Raw genomic sequence first — 20804 nt, forward strand, 5'->3', positions numbered from 1 at the left:
ATGTCTACGTAATCCAGAAAGTCCATTCAAGGGACAGTTGCCTTACAAATGGAAACCAACCCCAGGCAATGATTGCTGGTTCTAGCCCAGGATCCTCTCGCCCTTCAAAGGATGACGTATGGCTCATCCTGGGGACAAAGCTGGCTTTGAGGAGCAGTAGGTGACCTTTTGTCTTGCTGAGTTGGGCCTACCAGGGAAGAGCTAGAATACTTAGGATGATAGGTGGGAATACTTACCAGCAAGGTTGAGGGGGAGGAACAAAGAGGAAAGCCTCAGGGCAGCTAAAGAGAGATGTCTCTGAGGAAATGGATCAAGCTTTGTCTGTGATGTGCAGTTTAAACCTCTCCTCCAGCTACCTACAGAAACCCCAGTAAGGTTGATATGACTCTCCAGTGTTTTGGCGGCTGGGTTTGTGGTTTTGAGACGAAGTGGGCCTGGCATGAAGGGGACACAGGACACAAGTAGAGGCTTCCAAGGATGCCCGGAAGCATCTCCGCTTAACATAGATGGGGAAACGGAGGACCAGAGGAGGGGCTTGTTCCAAGTCATCCCACAAGCTAGAGCCCAAAGTGGCTCTTTCCGCTCAGAATCAACCCCCAAAAGCCCACGAGCCATGGTGATCCCCAGTTCTCCAGCTTCCCCGGGGAGTGGCTCAGTACAGATACTCTTGGACGGTGAGTTCCTTCAGGGTGAAGCCCCGGGGGGCGGGCTTCCGGAGCTGGTTCTCCTCCAGTCTCTTCTGCAGGGACACAAAGTCCTTGCCCAGCTCGTAGGCCAGGCGGGCCATGGCGTCCAGCAGCGGGGCGTAGTAACGGTGGCCCTCCCGGGCCTGCAGGCACTGCAGAGCCCTCTCCCCGGCGGCGAAGGCCTCGGCGGGGCACTCCAGGTCGCGGTGGCACACCAGCATGGCGCACAGGGACGGCACCACCATCACGGGGCAGTGGGACGTCAGCTTCTCCTGTAGCGGCACCGTGCGCACCAGGATGTTTAGGGCCTTGGTGTACTGCCCCGCGCGCAGGCAGCCGAAGGCCTCCTTCAGCTCGGGCCGCGTGAGGAAGTCGATGAACTCGCGCGAGCGACGCACGCAGCGGATGGCGTAGAGCAGACCTAGGTACTCTTTGAGGGCCAGCTTGCGCTCGGAGATCATCTCCGGGGTGAAGTTCCCCATCAGGTGCTTTTTGGGGAAGACGACATCTTCGATCTCTTCCCGGAAGGTCTTTAGGAGTTTCTTCTGGAGCATCTCGAAGTCTGAATAACGCCGTTCCAGGATGGCTTTGTCGCTGTCAAAACTCCCCGTCTGGATGACGACGATTTGGTACATCTGCGGTGCAAAGAGAGAGGGCCTTTGACTACACTGTCACGGAGGGTTTGAACTGACAGAGAGAGCCCGGGAAATAAAATAACGATGACCTTAAAGCATACCCTGGAAATGGGGGCTGGTTTTCTGCAATTCTGTTTTAAATTGCCATTAGCCTTTGCTGAGCTGTAACAGTGAATCGTGACAAGAGTCAACCGGAGAATAACAAACACAGCGACGTGGAGGCATCCTGGGGTAGAAAGGCCATACAGGAACCTGCCGTGCGGGGGACCTGGGGCGTTCTTGGTTTTAGTGGTCAAAACTGGGCCTCAGGTTCCTGAACTGGGAGGCTTGAATTACTAAGATCTGTGTTTTCCAGGTGTGGAACTCCTGGGAGATGGTTTTAGGTGATATACTGGCAGTGATGTTATAAGTAAGAAAACTATTCTCTTCTCTTCTCTTTCAAGAGAATGCTGATTAAGGGCGCAGACTGCCTGGGTTATAATTCCAGCCCACCACGGTCTAGCTGTGTGGTTTTAGGTAGGTACTTTAACCTCTCTGAGCCTCCGTTTTCTCATCCAGAGAATGAGGATAGTAGCCTGCCTCACTGGGTGAGGATTAAATGAATCAATGCACTGAAACCATGACGTGCAGTCAGCACTCAGGGTCAGCTATTATTATTACTCCACTCCCATTTGGGGAATGGTGGGGGGCAAAGAAAGGCTGTGTGGCTCTTCCATAGTCATTAACCTCTCCCCCAACATAGGCTGAAATTCCATTCCAAAGAAAAACAGCCCCAAGCCCAGCTTTCCGCCTGCCGTGGTAACCAGCTAGAATTTAATAACAGCCCTGAGCTTTCCTTGTATTTACTTTTATAATGACCTTTTCTTATGCCGTGTGATACTGGTTTTCCATTTAAGGTATTTCCCTTTGAAATAAATCCATTCAGTGTTTTTAAAAAGTGATCCACTTTAAAGAAAAACTGAGGTACATAATAAAAATGATATGAGGATATCAAAAACAATGAAGAAGGGACACAGATGATAATACCGGGTAACATGGGATTAAACTGGGCAGTTTGCTTCTTAGGCTTAGGCACCTTGACTCTCCAGCCATCACGGTGCTGAGCGTGAAATCTCACTTTTGGACCATTTTTTTGCCAGAAGACTTCTGTGAGTTAAAGTGTGTCAATCCATTTCCTGGTCAGGGAGACTGAGGTGCAACCAGCCTTGCCCAGGGCCGGGAAGGAGGCCGTGAAGGCGCGCCATCACTTTTTGGTCTCTGCTTACCACAAATTTGGAGACTGTCCCCTCCTCGATGCGGGCGGAAGCGATCTCGAAGAGCAGTTTGACGTGCTTCCAGCAGCGTTTCTGGGTCCGCCAGTACTCCTGCAGCTCCCGCGTGGTCATGCTGGAGTTGGAGCTTTGGCTGTCGTGGGCATCTGGAAGGACCACACTCTTAAGGACTAGCACAGGTCAGTGTGCTTTGGGGGCAAGGACTTGGGGAGATGGCTGGGTCTGTCTGGGATGAGCCGTGGGAATCTGGAAACGCTGTGATTATCCCTCTCCTCCTTTCCACCCTGGATAGACCCAGTCGGGCATCAGTCAGACCCCTACACCCAACCTGGCTGAATCCATCTCGCCATGGGCAACCTGGAAGAGCCCAGCGTCCCCAAGAGGCTTCTTGGTGGTGAAATGCAGTGTGTTTGTGGTACGTCGTCCACTTCTGCCTGTTGCGAAACCCCATGCTCCGGAAGAGCAGGGATGTGGCTGGTGGGTTTCCACCCTCCCTACTGTCGGCTGAGCGCACACCAGCGGATGGTGGGGGGAGCTCTGAGGATGCTGGGCTCCAGGTTCAGCTTGGTCGGCCCTTCCTCTCTCCTCTCATTTCCCACACTCCCTGCTTTTTCTTGCACATACCACTTCTTCTGCCTCAAATGCCATCTTCTTTCCCTGCCTCAAAAAGTAAGTGTTTCTTAAACCTCACTTGAGCCCTAGGCCATTCTGAGAATCTTGGGAAAGCTTAGAATCCTTCCTCTCCCCAAATGCACAAACCACTGTACATTTTATTTCAAGGGACATGTGTCCCAGGAGCCCTTCTCCAATGTGTCCTTCAAGACCCAACCCATATATCATTTCAACTGCCCTTTGGTGTTAGAATGAGAGCCTCCCACCTTGTCCCTGTGCCTTTTCCATGGCATCTTACATTGTTTTCTACAGATCTGTTTCCTTACTAAACTTGAAGGCCAGCACGGTGTTTGACTGTTCCTGCTTCCCCAGTGCCTGCATAGGGCCAGGAGCAGAGCAGGCGGTCAGCCAGCACATCTTGAAGGGTTGCATGCACATGGCAGATGTTTGCTCCAGGAGCTGGCGCTATAGCAGACACTGTCAGTGCCCGGCCATGCCCCCTCACTGGCATTGACTGTTGTGGAACATCCCACTGGCTTCTTTCGGAAGCACCTGGGACTCTCCCCGTGAGGGCTTTCTTGGGCCATTGCAGCACGTTGTGGAGCGTACCTCTGCCAATGGAGGATGGGACCAGGGGATAGCAGGCTGGCCTCCTCGCCGCCGGGATGGGACAGCTCTAAGGTGTGATCCATACGGTCTCCCAGACAACCCCCATTGGGACAGAGCCCGAGTTGCCCACAGTGGTAATCTTTTCATCGACATCCCGTACTGGTTTCCTGCCCTTCCTTTCCTCGGTTTCCCACTCCCCTGCCATACCTCCTGGCCTTGTCTCCTGGATAAACCACTTGCACCGAATCCCTGTCTCAGTGTCTACTTCGGGATAACACAAGTTAAGTGAGCTGCCCTGTTTCTCACGGCATCCACTGAAGTATGCACACTTGTATTTCAAATGTCTTCAAACCTCTATCCCCCCGACCAAGCCCCAAGCCTCAAGCCCACCTAAGTGCTCTTCAGGTCCTGGACGTGGGAGGTCTGGGCCAGGGGCTGATGCTTTCGGCTTGGTCCCTGCCATGCACTGGGCTATGGGTGTTGTCCATCCAGGGCTCCTGGCGTGCCTGGGACTTGCCATGCTCCAAGGCTGCCAGGAAAACAAGAGAGAACAGTGAGTGCCCACTTGTGTTGGGGTTCCTGGTGGGTCCTGGTGGGTTCCACAGTCCCCACTGCTGAGCCCTCCACTGCCCACCTAGCCATCCGCCCGACTGTCAGATGTGAAACCTGGGCCTGGCTCTTTGCTGGACTGATCGCTCCCAGGCTGAGCATGACCTTCTCTTAGAGTTAGCATCCTTATATTATCGAGTTGCTCTGAATTTTAAATGAGGTGACTTTAAGCAAAGGTAGTAGCTTAATGATGACTTGAGAGAGAGCTGCTGGCTTGTCCAGAAAAACCAATATTTCATTTCATATTACACGTGTAAACAAAATCTCAGTGTCCAAAGCAAGGAGGCTGGAATGTATCCTTCCCTTTTCTCTCCCTTCATCTTGAAGCAAACATTTACTAACAACTTGTTATACCCACTTCACATACACGCAGGCTCTTCACAGCCACTATCTGATTTGACACCCACGATAATCTATCGGGACTCCAATAACAGATAAGGCAACCGAGGTTTAGCCCGAGTCACGTGGCTCGTGAGCGTGACCAGCCAGCCAAGCCAATGCCTGTGGTGTGCACGCTACACATCCTGCACTCAACACCCACCCCCTCACTTCATCTGAAGCTGTGCGTGGTAGGAGGTTTTTGTCTCCATTTTATGGTAAAAGAACTGAGACTTTGAGCTGCCCAGGATCGAGAGCTGGTAAATGGTGGGCAGGGCACCAACGCAGGCTGGTCTGACTTCAGAATCATCTCCCTGGTACTCAGGGGAGGGTGGGCAGCGGGAGTCCTGGGGTTCATTTTATGCATAACTCTGTCTGTGACCCAGGTAAGTGAACAAGATGAGCCGGTGCCTGGAAGTTATTTAACTTCTCTGAGCCTCAGTTTCCTGCAAAAGGGGCACAATAACCTTCACGAAGCTGGTGTGAGTGTTAAGTCAGGCACCAGATCAGGGCTGCGCACACACCAGATACCGTATTAGTCCCTTTTATTAGTACCTGACCCGTGATAGATGCTCTAGGAAATATTTGAGAAATAAATGGCTGAATGAAGATGTGAGTTGGAATACAAGTTAAAATGTCTGAGACGAATTAGAAAAAGGGCCAATTAAAACATCAGCTCAGGGGCTTCCCTGTTGGCGCAGTGGTTGGGAGTCCGCCTGCCAGTGTAGGGGACGCGGGTTCGTGCCCTGGTCCGGGAGGATCCCACATGCCGCGGAGCGGCTACGCCCATGAGCCATGGCCGCTGAGCCTGTGCGTCCAGAGCCTGTGCTCCGCAATGGGAGAGGCCACAGCAGTGAGAGGCCCGCGTACTGAAAAAAAAAACCAAAACAAAACATCAGCTCAGATGGAGTGAGTAGCTGGGGCACCATTTAGGCACAGAAATTCAAAATAAGAAGGGTGCAAGTGACCTGACCTCCTTCTTAACGTGCTCTTGCTGTGTCAGGTGAAAGGAACCCTGGGGGCATCCTCCAGGGGGCTCTGTGCTGGTGTCCAGTGGGGGGCTCTCAGGGACCCTCTGTCCAGCCTCATCCTATATAGATGGGAAACTGAGGCACAGAGCAGGGCATGGCTGGACCAGGGCTGCACACGCTTGAGTACCCTATAGCTTTCTCCCCTTGAGGAGTCGGGTCTTCCGTCCTGACCAACTGTGGGTCCGTAGGCAAGTTATTTAATATCTCCAGTCCTCGGTTTCCCCACCTGAGAGATGTGGCCACCAACCCTGTCCTAGATGATGGATGGCTAGGAACAGGTTCCCTATATTCTGGTAGGTGCCCAGGCAAGACAGCAAGTGGTCCACACACTCTTATCCAACGGATTTCGGGTAGCCAGGACTCTTGGGGGCTCAGTGATTCCTGTGGGCACTCCTATGTACCTGCTTCAGTTAGCTCATCTGTAAAATGGGTGATGGCGAGTAGAATTGGCCTCAGTGGTCCCAGCCCTTCCAGCTCTGCTGTCTTGATCAGGCAGCTGGTGCCAGGTCAGAAGCAGGGCACTGTTTGCCCAGAGACCCCATGAGACCCCAGGAGTGATAGCCTTGGCTGGGCATCCCAGGAAAGACCTGGCAAAGCTGAGCATGAACGCAGAGCTTAGAATAAATATCAAGTTCAGCAGCCAAAGCCAGCTCCCTTAGGTTTTCTTTCATGGGATCGGCTGAAACTGGAAAGCGGCAGAGAGAAAGTGGTCACTGGTGCATCTATGGAGTCTCTAGTCCTCAGTTTTCCCATCTGTGAAATGGGGAAAGCAATCTTGTGACTCCAAGAGCTCCTTGGGGACAGCTGTACATGGTGTCCTGTGGGCCCTTCCCTCCCATCTCTACACCCCACAGAGCAAAGATTTCTAGGCTTTAGGACAAAATATGACAAGTGTTGGTACTCCTGGCTTGAGGGCCTGTCCTTGGCCCAGCGGACAGCAGTTGCCCAGCCCCTCCACCATCCAGCTCCGGGAGCAGTCACCCTTGCTCCTTCCTTCCCAGGTGCCCTGAGCATCACTTCTCCCTCTAAGGGATGCCTGCCATGTCCAGGCTTCTTCTGATGGGCACACAGGGCCCCCTTCAGAGCCCATGCTACCTCTCTGAGGGGGCAGGAGGGGACATTCCATCAGGGGTGAAACTCCAGCAGAGTAAAGCACCCTGGTCCAACCTAGGAGACAGAAGATCCTAGACACTGGATGGGCACACTCCCAAATGTAAGCATATATCAGAACTTCCTCAGGGGCGGGGGTGGAGGTGGAGGTGCCGAGGGGCAGACTTCCTGCTCCCAACATCAGAGGGTCCCATCTAGCAGGTCCTGCGGTGAGCCCTGGATTCTGCATTTTGCACCAGTCCCGAGGGCTGTGCTGATACAGGCTTTCCCTGGTACCACTTTTTGAGAAACACAGGTTTGGTAGATTATTCCCCAGGCTCAAGAGAGGTTGGAGAAGCATCTGGTACTTCAAAAGGCATTGATGAGATGGAGGGTCGAGGAGCTGCTCCCTGCTCTGCCCCAATGCGCTGAGGGGAGTCCTGCGTATCTGTCACCAACCCTTCTCCCTACCACCCTGCCCCCAAGAGGTAGCGAGGGACGGTTACAGGAGGCGGGGGCTCAGGCCACAGGGGGGCAGAGGCCCACTGAGCTTGGGGTCAGACACTGACCTGAGGTCTCTGGTCCTGTGCGTGTCCAGGGGTCCAGGAGGGATGTCACATGGCCCCCTTCAGCTCTCTGTTCCAAGCTCTGGGCGAGCAGGCCAGTGGCTGCCACTTTGCTAAGTTCCCTGTATGAAAACAGGAAATAAGCTGTGTGACCCGCTCCTGGTTGCCCCAGCCCATTGGCTGATGAAAGATGCTAGTGAACTCAACTAACAGTCTGAGGCCGCCCTGCTGGGCAGGACCTAGCATGGCAGGGCGGGCCTGGATCTCAGTTCCCACATCAGCCTGTCTGACCCTCAGGGTCCTTGACAATCTCTGGCATTTCGGACCTTAGTTCCCAAAGCTCTTTAATGTGCATTATCCTACCCTACTGAGCTAGGCATGATGGGGGCCATCCTGCTCTAAGGACAGATGGGGAAAGTGAGGCTTGGAGCAGAGAGCTGGTGGGATGCAGAGCCAGGGCCGGATTGGGGGCGGGTAGACTCAGAGTGCCTTTCTCTGGCGGAAGCTGCATCCCACATGCCAGAAAGTACCAGGGAAGCCAAACCTCTGGGCAGTTACATGATTTGTAGCCAACCGTATTGTGGCCTGAAGTGCAGGAGGCTGGAACAAGACAAAAAATTAAACCTGTCCTGCTCCCCCCCCACCAAGAAGTCTACCATGTATCTCTCCGGACGCGCAGGCTCAGCGGCCACGGCTCACGGGCCCAACCGCTCCGCGGCATGTGGGATCCTCCCAGACCGGGGCACAAACCCGAGTCCCCTGCATCGGCAGGCGGACTCTCAACCACTGCGTCACCAGGGAAGCCCCCTTGCTTTTCTTTGTAATTTATCACCTGCTAACAGACCCCAAAACAACAGTTTCATTTTATTCATTTTTGAGTTTTATATTAATTGAGCCACACATACTCTTCGTATGCTTTGGTGCTTTGCTTCTTTCATTCCGCATTTATGTGAATAAGATTCATCAGTCTTTGTGTGTCGCTAAAGCTTTTTCCTTTTTACTGCTATATTGCTACGTTACTTGAATATATCAGTACTTACCTTTTTTTTTTGTCTATTGGTGCACCTTTGGGTTGTTGCTAGTTTGGGCCATCATGATCAGTGCTGCTGGGAATATTCTTACACATTCATCCAATGCACATATTTATCTGGAGCGAAATGACTGGGTCTCAGAGTATGAATAGCTTCAGCTGTACTCAATCATGCCAGACACTTTTCCTGAGTGGTTGCGTCATTTTGCAATCCCACCAGCAGTGTATGAAGCCTCTAGAAGTTCTGCATCCTCACCTACACTTGATATGGTCAATATTTTTTGTTTCAGCCATTCCAGTGGGTGTGTAGTGGTATCTCGTCATGGTTTTTAGTTGCACTTCCCTAGTGACTGGTGATGTTGAGCATCTTTTCGTGGGCTTATTTGCCATCCTTATATCCTTTTTGGTGAAGGATCCTTTTTGGTCCAAGTCCATTGCTCATCTGTTTGATTGGCTTCTTTTCTTCATGGTTTATAGGTGTTCTTTATGTATTCATGTGGGTATATGTGCTTCTCAATAATATCTTTCCCATCCTATGGTTTGCATACTCTATTATAATGGGGTCTTTGGATAAATAGAAGTTGCTAACTTTAAAGCATTCAACTGTGTCAATCTTTTCTTGCATAGCTGGTGTCATGCCGTAAGACCATGGACATTACTCCTTTATCGTTCTTTCTGCAGCAACTTCACAGGCCGCTGTGAGGCTTAAGATGAGTTAAGATGCTCAAAGCACTTAGGACGATGCTGGTATCTCGTAAGCACTGTACAAGGGCGGGCAATTCTTCTTTTTCTTCAAACCTTTCTAGTTTGCCTTTCTTACTTGCGGCAGTATAATGCCCTTAGAGTAAGTAGATTTTTGTGTATGGTGTGAGGGAGGAGGTCCATGTTTTTCCCCACATGTTCACCTACTGGCCATATTTATTGAAATGGCCGTCCAATCCCACTGCTTTGCAGTGCCATCACTGTTATAAAAAGAGTATCCACACATGTCAGGGTCTGTTTAGCTCAGCGGAAGGGGCATCAGTCGTGTGCCTCTGGCCTGCTAGCTGGTGAGCCCCTGGGGTACAGGGGCCGTATCCCGTTCACCTCCACCTTGCACTGCCCCATAGAACACCTGGTGTGGCGTGGAGATGCAGGCTCTGTATAGAGGGAGGCTAGAACTCCGTCTCTCCTCCTCTCTGAGTCCTTTCCTGGGCCTGGAACCTGCGAGATGCCACCGTAGACTCTGAACCCTTCTCTGCAGCCCTGCGTGCCTCTCACCCCCAGCCAGCAACCGTGGGGGAGAGTGTGTAGAAGCCACTGCTTCCTCTTCTCAGGGTGGGAGATGCTTTTTGGAAACCCCCAGACGCGCAGGAGCGTCTGGCCTGCATAGGAAGGACCTAGCTGGACCAGAGTAACCAGGAGAGGCCACACTTGGCCACCTGCCGGGTGTTGGCTTTTCTCTGCAGGACAGGGCTCGAGGTGGCAGAGGACCTCTATATGTCTACAAAGACAGGCAGGGTCCCGCTGTCATGGTGGGGGGGGGACAGGAATGGGCATCCCCGCACTGCACTACTGAAGCCAAAGGGGACACCAAGGGGCCTTGGGAACTCAGGAAGGGAAGTGCTGGCAAGTCAGAGTCTGGGTGTCTTCCCTAGAATTCACCCTGCTTGGACCCTTCATTGGCCTCCACCCGCATTCCAAGTAAACCCAGACCCCCCACATCCCCCCGCTGAGGCCTCCGTAATCTGGTGGTTGCTCCCTTCTTAACCTCATTCGCACCCCTCCCAGCACCACTTACCACACACCAGCCATCCGGACTGCTTTCTGTTCCTCAAATGTGCTTCACAGCCTTTGCGCTCGCAATTCCTTCAGCCGTCAACGTCCTGCTCTCGGTTCCTTCCACGACAGCCTCTTTTCTCTCTCATCCTCAGGGTGCAGCTCGACTGTCTCTACTTTGTGCAGCCCTCCTTGACCCCCCGTCAAGAACTATCATTGTCTCGCTTATTTGTTTACTTGTTTAGTGCCCGTCTGGGACGCCTCGATCACGGGGACTCGGTCTGTGGCAGCGTTCTGTCCCCAGTACCCACCGCAGCGCCTGCCACCTAGCGGAGGCTCGGTAATTGTGTGAATGAATGAATGAGTGGGCGAACGCAGAGAAGTGGAGATCGGGCTGGGACTCCAGATCCGCCCTGACTCACTGTGCGACCTGGGCAGGCCACTGTCCTCTCTGAATGTCAGTTTCCTTAATTGCGACATGAGATTAAGTTAAGCATCCTCCCGGCACCAAAGCATGCCCCACTGGGCAGATAACAATACGGTAAACTACCACTCACTGCTGCTCTGGGTGTCTGACAAGCTTGGGTCTCCAACACCGAAAGGCCGCTTTTGAGAAATTCAGTAAGAATTGATTGATCACAGGCGTGCCTCCACGTGTCTGGCAAAGAAAACCCAAACTGGTGAAGTGTTTGTTCGTAAGTAGGTGATGCAAAACCTGGTCATGTCAATCTTGTTTTTCCATAGCTGGGTATACAAACATTAGCTTTTAAAAAAATCTCAAAAGTTCTTAATACTGCAGGGTTTTAAAATTAGGGCCACAGACAGAGTGCGCTGTGGGGCACCGATGTGGTTATACTGAGACATAGCAGAGCGACGGGTGGGCCGGGGGTGGGGTGGGACTGGAGTGTGGGTTTGTATTTCTACACTGCAGGCTGGGGAGACACCTCAGCCCTTCCTGGGCCTCACACAAGCTCTGTCAGTCCTTCTGATCTGTGTAAGAATTCATGGCTAAAATGTGGAGAAAATCTAACTTTAATTATCAGCAGGACACAAACATCTTGTGTTCCTGGGAGATCTGTTTGCTTAGGTAAAAGGCTTTGGGCTTCCCTGGTGGTGCAGTGGTTGAGAGTCCGCCTGCTGATGCAGGGGACACGGGTTTGTGCCCCGGTCCGGGAGGATCCCACATGCCGAGGAGCGGCTGGGCCCGTGAGCCATGGCCGCTGAGCCTGCGCGTCCGGAGCCTGTGCTCCGCAATGGGAGAGGCCACAGCGGTGAGAGGCCCGTGTACTGCAAAAAAAAAAAAAAAAAAAAGTCTTTGATGAGTTTGCCTGGGAGTTTAGGGCCATCGCACGTAGTTTGAAGGTTTGTGCCCTGCCGAGAGCGCCTCAAGAGGGCAGGAGTGGGGCTGAAATCCAGCCCTCACTCTGCTTTTCCAAGCTGGCTCCTGCGTTCCCTCAGGTAAAGGGGTCGCCTTTTTCTAATCTGAAAAGAAGGGTGATGCGAGCTGGCTGTGAGTGAACTAATGACGGAGGATTGAGAAACTGTTTTTCAAAGACAGTAAGTTCAGCTGGTGGAATATTCTGTTTTGCTGAAGTGGAATTTTTAAGCTTGGGGCTAGAAGGGAAGGGTTTGAGAAACTGAAGGTGATTCTAGAAACCATATGGGGGAGGGGAAGAAGAGAGGAGACACAGTAAGGGGTCTGCAGAAGAGGAGGCCCACCCATCAGGGGAGCTGGATTTGTTGGGTGTCTGATCTGCAGCAAAACCCGCCTGACTCACTGATGAGCTTGGAGTTGGTTAGGGCTGGAGGTGGGGGGAGGGGACAAAATGTGGGTCTGGTCTTGAGATGGGGATGGGTAAGACCAGAGGCCGTCCAAAGGCCCCAGGTGCATGGGGTTCCCCAGGCTTGAGGCAGCTCAGTAAAAAGATGCCTTCTCTGCTGTGCCTTTCCCTCATGCATTGTCTCTCTTTTAATAAGTCACTCAACAAACTTGGGCCAGGCACTGGGCCAGAGGTGGAGATCCGGCAATGGCGAAGGGATGTTTCAAGCCCTCAAGGACTCACAGTCTGGTGAGAAAACAGGATGGACGCATGAGCTGAAACAGAACGCCATGTAGGCTGAGAGCAAACAGGAGCACAGGCAGGCTGCTCCTTGGTAGCTCAGAGGACTGGAGAGTTCCGTGGGGACAGTGGAAAGCTACCTGGAGGCAGGTGGGCATTGAAGGATAGGTAAGTCCCAACAAAAGGAGTGAAAGAAAGATGTGGGCTTGATTACCAGCTCCACCATCCTGTAGCTGAGTCATCTTAGGAAAATTATTTACCTCTTGGAACCTGTCTCTTCATCTCAAAAGAGTGGGGACAAAGAATAGTACCTATTCCATAAAGAGGATCGTGTGATGGATGAGAGTACAGTGCCTGGCATATAGTAAGTGCTCAATAAATAACATTCATATTATACAGAGTTTAGGGCTTACTCTGTGCCGAGCTCTATGTTTGTACTCCTCACGACAAGATCTAAGTGAATTGTCAGCACCACTTAGCTGTTAGGGAAACTGAGGCCAAGGTTAAATAACTGGCCCAAAGGCATAGAGATCTGGGATTCAAATCCAAGTTCGTTGCAGTCCAAAGTCTATGCTATTCAACCTGTTGCCTCCCACTGAGGCCCAGAGTGAGCAAAGCACAGAGGTGGGGGGACCAAGAGCTATAAGGACACTGGTGCATCATTTGGGCCTGGTTGGAGAAGGGTTTGGACACTGATGGGTGGGTGGGCTGCTTGGAGCAGGGGACCAGCGTGGAGACTGCTGCACAGTGTGAGGTTGAAGAGAGACTAGTTAGAATCATGGGGAATGGCTGGGTGCTCTTGCCAGGTGAGAGATGACAGTGATTTGGACCCAAGTAGTAATAGTGGCTATGGTAAGAAGTGGCTGATTCTGAATATGTTTTGAAGCTCAGGTTGACAAATTTGCTTCCAGGTTGAGTGTGGAGTATAAGAGAAGATGAATCGGGTAAGTTTTCCAGGTTCAGTTGCTCTGTTACTTTTCTTAAGTAATCTGCTATTACTGGGCATTCAGAAGGCTTCCAGCTTTTTGCTGTTATAGATAAGATGGTGGTGAACATCCTTGCAGACGGATCTGTACACCATCTGGAATGATTTTCTTGGGGTTAGATTCAGTGCTTCTAACCCAGCATTTCCCAGCCTCAACCAAATGTGCACCAGCAGTGCAGGTATTTACCTGGAGGCAGTGGTTTTGAGCATGAACTTTGATGTCAGACATCTGGGGGGCAAATCTCGGCTCCGCTGTCATGACTTGGATAAAGTAATTAACTTTTCTGTGCCTCAGTTTCTTCCTCTACAAATTAGGGTAAAGATAGTCAATATCCTGTAGGTAGGATTAAATGAGTTAGTATCTGTAAAGCACTACGTCAATGTCAGTTTTTTTCCTTGAAATTGACTTTATATTTAAAATTTTCCAAGTACAAATTTTTTTTAAAATTTATTTTTATTTTATTTATTTATTTTTGGGTGTGTTGGGTCTTTGCTGCCGCATGCAGGCTTTCTCTAGTTGTGGTGAGCGGGGGCTACTCTTCGTTGCGGTATGCAGGCTTATCATTGCGGTGGCTTCTCTTGTTGCGGAGCATGGGCTCTAGGCACATGGGCTTTGGTAGTTGCAGCACGCAGGCTCAGTAGTTGTGGCGCATGGGCTTAGTTGCTCCGCGGCATGTGGGATCTTTCCGGACCAGGGCTCGAACCCGTGTCCCCTGCATTGGCAGGTGGATTCTTAACCACTGTGCCACCAGGGAAGCCTCCAATTACAAGTGTTTTAAAAGGAATGTTTATATTAATACCTTCAATGAAAAACTAGCAATCACTTGCCAGGAATAAGAAATCATAAAATAAAATAAATCTAACGTAAACAAAACAGTGCTGGTGAATTCTAGTTAGATAATGTCACAGAGCCAAGTAGACTAGGCAGCGTTAGAGAGTTCAAGCCCTATTAGTACTAAACTGAGATGGCTTGCCTCAACTTAGAAGAATGGAAAGAAAAATATAGAAAGAGGAAGTTTAAATGCCCTGTCCACTGTTACCTAACACGGAACCACACTCCAGAGAACTCCGTCCTGGGACTTCACAAGAGTAAGGCTTTAGATGACTATGAACTTCCTGACCCACAAAGGGTGCGTTGGGTAATACTGACCCCAACAGCTTTCCTAGCTTTTCAATTCACAGGATACCTCCGTGTGTGTGTGTGTGTGTGTGTGTGTGTGTGTGTGTGTGTGTGTGTGTTGGATGGGGGACTTGTCCTGAGAGGCTCTTCGATTCCCTCTGGTTGAAAGGTGGCTCAGGAAGGATGACATACTTGGCCCAGGTCACGCGGCACAGGCCGTCCAGCCTGCCTCTGCCCTGCGTGCTCCGCCGCCCACGGTCCGGCTGGCTCTCTTGGGAGGGGCGGGGCTGCCAGGCAGAGGGTGGGCAGTGGGGGCGGGGCACGTCGGGGGCGGGGCCGGGGCCTAGCGCCCGCGCAGCCCAGGCTGGAGCTGAGCCGGGGAGTCAAGACTCGAGCTGCGGGGAGGAATCGGGGGGCCGGGGGTGAGTGGTCCTGAACCCCGCACCGGGGCTGCAGGTGCCGAGGGTCCCGCTCCCGGGACTGGGACATCTGACTTCTGAGCGGTCCAGGCCGCCAGCTTTAGGATGGGGCTGCCTCGGTTTCCCCTTCGGGAGTCCCGGGGTCTGGAAGGAAAGGGGGGTGTTTCGAGGTTGGGGAGCCTCCTGGTGGGCTGTGACTACAAACGATGAGGGGGTTTGGGAGAGTGGGCAGAACTTCTGCCCCAGGAGCCTCTGAGGTCTGGAGAGAGACCATGATTTGGGGATCGAGGGGTTTGTGGGGGCAGAACATGCAGGTTGAAGTTTCGAGGCACCGGGCCGGCCTGGGAATGAGGAGGCCAGGCTTCAGGTCTGAGCGGGAGCTACTCTCTGTTCAGTCCCCTCCTCTCTCCCTCAGTTTCCCCATTTTCACCTTGCTTGTGGATGGGTGGGTATAAATGAGAGCGCCTGGATGATCTCTAACCCTGCCTGTGGCCTTGTGACTCTCATGGGGGTCTCCTACCTCCTCCTCCTCCCCCGTGGTGGGTGTGGAGACCCCTGCCCATTCTGCATCCCACCCCTGCCCAGACCCCCACACCAGGGCCTGCCGGCATCACATCCTTTGTGCTGTTCATCCTCTCCTTCTCTCCTAATGTTGAGGAACAGCCATCCGGTCCTACTTGCTTTGCAGCAAACTCAAAATCCTCCCTCCATCCCCTCCAGGGAGGCCTCCCACAGCTGGACCCTTGGTCCTGAGTTTGCTCTTGCTTCTCTCTCTCTTTTGGAGCTCTTAGTCTCCTCCCTTTGGTGGGCTCCATCGCCCCATGGGCTGTTCCCTGGCCACAGGATCCTTGTTCCATAGAGGGGAGAAGCCTGCCATGTCACCCGTCTCCTGACCCCTTGGTGAAGACCCGAGTGACATTCTGGTTGCTTCTGCTCTCCTGTCCCAATCACTCTCCCCCTCTCTTGGTTACTCAGATCCCCTTAGCCAATTGGCACTCTGAGATCTGAGGCAGGAAGGGACCCCATCTAGCCTACTGACCTCCCACATAGCGCAGGATCCCTCTGTTGCATACGCTCAGTGATGGGAAGCTCATTCCTTATGAAGCGCTGTTCAGCGTCCTGCAGCTCTGGCTTCATTTAGTCAAAATCTGTGGCTTGCAGATTCCACCCCTTGGCTCCACTTCTGCCTCCTGGAACCATGCAGAGTAAATTCATTCTTTTATTCATTCACACAATCTTGATCAGTGCCCTGCATGAGACACTGGGGCTATAGCAATGAAAAAAGCAGACAAAATTCCCTGCCCTCATGGGGTTGGTTTTCTAGAAAGGAGTTGGACAGCAGTCCAATAAGTAAATACAAGGTATGTCAGGTGGTAAGAAGTGCTATGGAGACTAATAAAACAGGCAAAGGGGATGAGGTATTGGTCTGGGGGTATTGTGGTTTTATATAGCTTAGTCAGGGAGGGCCTCTCTGAGATGGTGACCACCGAGCAAAGCCTTGAAGGAGGCGAGGGGGGAGCTATGTGAATAACTGGGGGAAAGGACAGTGCACCCACAGAGGGAAGAGCATATGCAAAGGTCCTCGGGCAGAAGCATGACAGGTGGGAGCAGGTCTGCCTTGTTCTAGGAACAAGCGTGGCTGGAGCAGCGTAGGTGAGGAGCCAGTGAAGGATTAGTAGGAAATGAGTGCAGACACATAAGGGGTGGGGAGGTGGGGATCCATTGCATGGGGTCTCGATGGCCACTGCAAGGGCTCTGGTTTTCACTCTAAGCGCACTGAGAGCCACTGGAGGTCTTTGAGAAGAGGCGTCACCTGCTCTTACCTAGGGGTTAGCAGGTTCATCTGGCTGTGAACGGGAGAGAGAATGCAGGGAGGTGAGGGCAGAAGGGTGGGGGGACCAGTGGGGGGACCACTGCTGTCATTCTGGGTAGAGACCGTGGGGGCTTGTTACCCATGGCATAGAGGTGATGAAAAAATATCAGATTTTCAGATTTGGGATATATTTTGAAGATGGGGGTGATAGAATTTGGGATGTGAGAGAAAGGTGGAGTCAAAGGTGACTCGGAGGTTTGGGGGCTGCGCATCTTGAAGTTTAGAGCTGCCATCGGCTGAGATGGGACCTGTTTAGGGGGAAGATCTGGAGTTTGGCTTTGTGCTTGTGAAGTTTGCGATGCCTATTGGGCATCCACATGAAGATGTCCATTAGGCAGTTGCAAAAGTTTAGTGGGGGGCTTCCCTGGTGGCGCAGTGGTTGAGAGTCCGCCTGCCGATGCAGAGGACGCGGGTTCGTGCCCCGGTCTGGGAAGATCCCATGTGCCGCGGAGCGGCTGGGCCCGTGAGCCATGGCCGCTGAGCCTGCGCGTCCGGAGCCTGTGCTCCGCAACGGGAGAGGCCACAACAGTGAGAGGCCCGCGTACCGCAAAAAAAAAAAAAAAAAAGTTTAGTGGGGAAGTTGGAGCTGGAAATAAAATTTGGGGCTTCATCACCATATAGCTGGTATTTAAAGCCATAACAGCAGGTAAGCTCACTTAGGGAGAGTGATACAGAGAAAAGAGGTCCCACCAGAGAGTTCTGGGGCTCCCAGCATTAGGAACTAGCCAAGGAGACAGAAAGAGTGGCCAGTGAGATGGGAGGAAAAAGCAGAGAGTTGGGGTGTTCTGGACGGCAATGAGGCAGGTGCTTCAAGGAGGAAAGAGGGAGTGATTATGACAGATGCCTTTGGCGGAGCCAGTGAGGTGAGGGCTGAGAATCCAGCAACCTGGAAGTCACTGGTGACCATGACAGAAGTAGCTGGCGGCCAAAGGGGACACGATCAGAGGGGACAGGAGGGGAGAACTTCAGGACAGCAGTATAGACAACAGCTAAGGAGTCCTGCTGTGAAGGGGGCAGAGAAATGGGGTCAGATGCAGAAAGTATAGTATGTGTATGTGCTGGTGAGAACTGCTCTCCCAGAGAGAAGCCTGGTGAAGGGGGCAAGAATGGAGGATGCCGCAGGAAGTGAGAGGGATGGGTCCACTGCCCCAGCAGGGGCGTGGCCCCAGCTGAGAGCAGGACAGTTCGGTTGAGCTTCCAGGGCCTGCCTCTCTTCTGTCTGCAGTGGCCCAGCGGGCTGAGATTTCAGCACTTAAGGAAATCAACCGGCTCAGGGCTCCAGAGAAACCAGACTGGCTGTGTCTCAGGAGGGAGGGCGATGTCAGGGCTTGGCCTGGGCTTGGGGATAAGGGGTGCCCACGTGGGTTACCCCTTCCACTTGACCCTCTGTTTCAACAAGGAAGTGCCCTTTTCTTTGCACAGGCCTCACCTTCCTCAAGAAAAGGCTACGATGACTCCAAAGTTGCAGTAATTGAAGCAGAGAAGAAAAGGCAACAGAGAGGCTGATTTAGTCTGAAGAGGGGAAGTCTGAGCAGGGAGTAAAGGGGCAAGAGGTAGGATTTTAGGGACAGTTTTTATGAGATAGGTGATGAATGGACATCTGTTTTCTCCCATTCCCAATGTAAACTGAAGCAGGAAAAACTTTGGTTCAACATAATGAGGAACTTCCTGTGCTGGTTAGTGAGGACAGCAACAGGCCAGGTCCTCTGCCCTGGATGTTTAAGATGGGAAAGAACAATGCCTTCTTAGAGACAGGGTGCTGGCCAGATTGGCCCTTGGGGATTCTCCCACCTCTGAGGTTTCCGGAAGAAGGCCAGGACAGAGTTGGGACTTCCCAGCTACCGGTGGGGAGATAGAGCAGCAAACCTTCTGGCTTGGGCCTCCCTCTTTCTCCAGGTGCCCTGACATCACGAGTTGGATATGTGTGGCTCAAGCGTCCATCTGCTGACCCAGACTCGGAGTGTTTGGGAAGGGCCCCTGCTTCCCTGTAGCTTGTCCACCTGTGGCCTGGCACGTCTGCGGGTGTGTCAGAGATCACTGGGCTTGGTGGGGTCTCCCAGTGCAGCTAATGGTGGAGGGTGAAGGCTCTGTGCCAGAACTGCTGAGAATTGTGTAGCTCTTCACAGCTGGTTGGCCACCTCTGGCTTCTACCCATCTTTTCGGGGGTTCCCCCCCCGAACAGTCCCCCGAACTGTCCTGCTCTCAGCTGGGGCCACGCCCCTGCTGGGGCAGTGGACCCATCCCTCTCACTTCCTGCGGCATCCTCCATTCTTGCCCCCTTCACCAGGCTTCTCTCTGGGAGAGCAGTTCTCACCAGCACATACACATACTATACTTTCTGCAGATGTGGGATCTGTGGGCAAATCTAGCCCTGCCAGTCCTGTGCCACTCAGCCTTGCCTTCCTGCTCAAGGCCTGCCTGCAGATGACTTGGCCATGCCTACTCTAAGCCTAATGATCTTTGACGGGGCGGGGAGGGTGGTCCAGGCTCTCCCGATGCTGAGGAGAGAACAGCTGTCCGTCCTTAGGCATCCTCTGAGTAAAAGGGGCAGGGAATGTCCTATCTCATCTTAACTCTTCAACTTCTTTAATTTCTGGCTGCACACATGCCCTCCAGGCATTGGGTTGGAAAGAGAGTGCTGACCCCATTTCTGGGCTGTTTCCGGAGGGGTGGGTGGTAGTTCTTTTCCCCAGGACCTGGGCAGGGGTGGTGATGGGGCTGAGAACCACTCCAGGGTCAAGCCCAGAGCTCTTCCTACCCCATCCTGTTCTCTCCTCTCCCGTCTCCCCACCTCTCCCCTCTTGACTCCTCTGCTTGGCAGTGGGCTCAAAAAGGAGACCTGCTTGGCCAGAGAGAACTATTTTCCTTTCTGGTATATGGTGGCCTCTGCACTGAGGATGCCCTCCCTCCCAAGCTGCCAGACACATGGGTAAGCTCGCTGCCTCAGTTTCCTCATTTGGCCAGCGCAAGGCTTCCAGCCTAAATGTTGGCAGCATTCCGAGCTGGTGATTTCTCCTTTCCCTTGCTTTGGATGGCATATGAGGACAGGCGCAGGAAGTTCCAGCCCCACCCCTTCCCTCAGTGGGTTTTTGATTCATGGACGTTCCCACTGTACTTCCCCTTGGCCCAGCCCCATGCCAAGCTTAGTGATGCCAGGATGAGTAAAACCCAGGCTTCCGCTTGGGCCAAGATGGGAGTTAGACGCATAAACAACCAATAGGAAATACACAGACTTTCCAAGCCCCTTGGCGTCTGCTCCTTTGAGTATCCTGGAATGTCCCGTTTTTGTAGAAAGAAGCTGGTGTTCCTCTTCTTTTTCCATGCCTACCTCCTTTCACTTTCATTTTCTGCGGGCACTGCCCCAGCTCACAGCCCTAGATTCTGTGACTGTCGCAGAAGGGGCCCCGCTGAGAGATTTTCTCTGCCGCGTGGGGACACTCCCAGGGCCTGAAGCTCCGTGAGATCGCTTCCCCACAGATTCCCAGGACCCAGAGTCTGAAGGCTGAGCCCAGAGCAAGCCATCGACAGAGGTGACGGCACGTAGTGTGTGGTGGAAGGCAGTGGGGAGGTGGCAAGGGCCTGGGCATTTGGGGAGGGGGCAGTGGACTGGGGTCAGTACACCCATAAGCTTTGAAACGTCTTAGTTTGTACCATGAGTTTCGCTTCACCTGGGTTGGCATCTTTATAGCAATGTTCTGGGTCTGTCCCTGGCGGTAGCAGTGGGTTACCTACACAGGCCTGGGCTTGGGCCCCTGTGGAGAACCCAAATATAAGGGAATTAAAGACACGTCTTCTGGAGTTGCACTGCTTGGGTTCAAATCCTAGCTCTACCTCGTCTACCTTGTACCCTTGTTCAAGCCTCAGTTGTACTCAGTCCTCTCTGTGCCTCAGTTTCTTCACCTGTATAATGGGGCTGATCCTAGTACCCACTTCAGTGGTTGGGAGGGTTAATGAAAGCACTTAGAATAGTGCTTGGCACGTTGTATGTGGTTAATAAATGTTAGCCATTGTTGAAAAGAGAGCTGCGGTAGCCTGAATCCAACCAGCATGTAAGGGCCCTCTCATATGGCCTC

General features: G+C 52.6%; 1 protein-coding gene across 1 annotated transcript; it reads right to left on the reverse strand.

Annotated features, from left to right (window-relative positions):
* Positions 1 to 652: 652 nt before the first annotated feature.
* SNX20 (sorting nexin 20) lies at positions 653 to 7525 on the reverse strand (the record flags this gene model as incomplete). The annotated part of the gene is made up of 4 exons (XM_082677913.1): positions 7490 to 7525; positions 4204 to 4342; positions 2587 to 2738; positions 653 to 1321 (listed from the first exon to the last, which is right to left on the reverse strand). The coding sequence occupies exons 2-4, from the start codon at positions 4331 to 4333 to the stop codon at positions 653 to 655; spliced, it is 951 nt and encodes a 316-aa protein (XP_082534039.1). The 5' UTR covers positions 4334 to 4342; positions 7490 to 7525.
* Positions 7526 to 20804: the final 13279 nt, after the last annotated feature.

This window comes from Grampus griseus (assembly GCF_964374135.1).
Source record: "Grampus griseus genome assembly, chromosome: 19".
NCBI classification, from domain to species: Eukaryota; Metazoa; Chordata; class Mammalia; order Artiodactyla; family Delphinidae; genus Grampus; species Grampus griseus.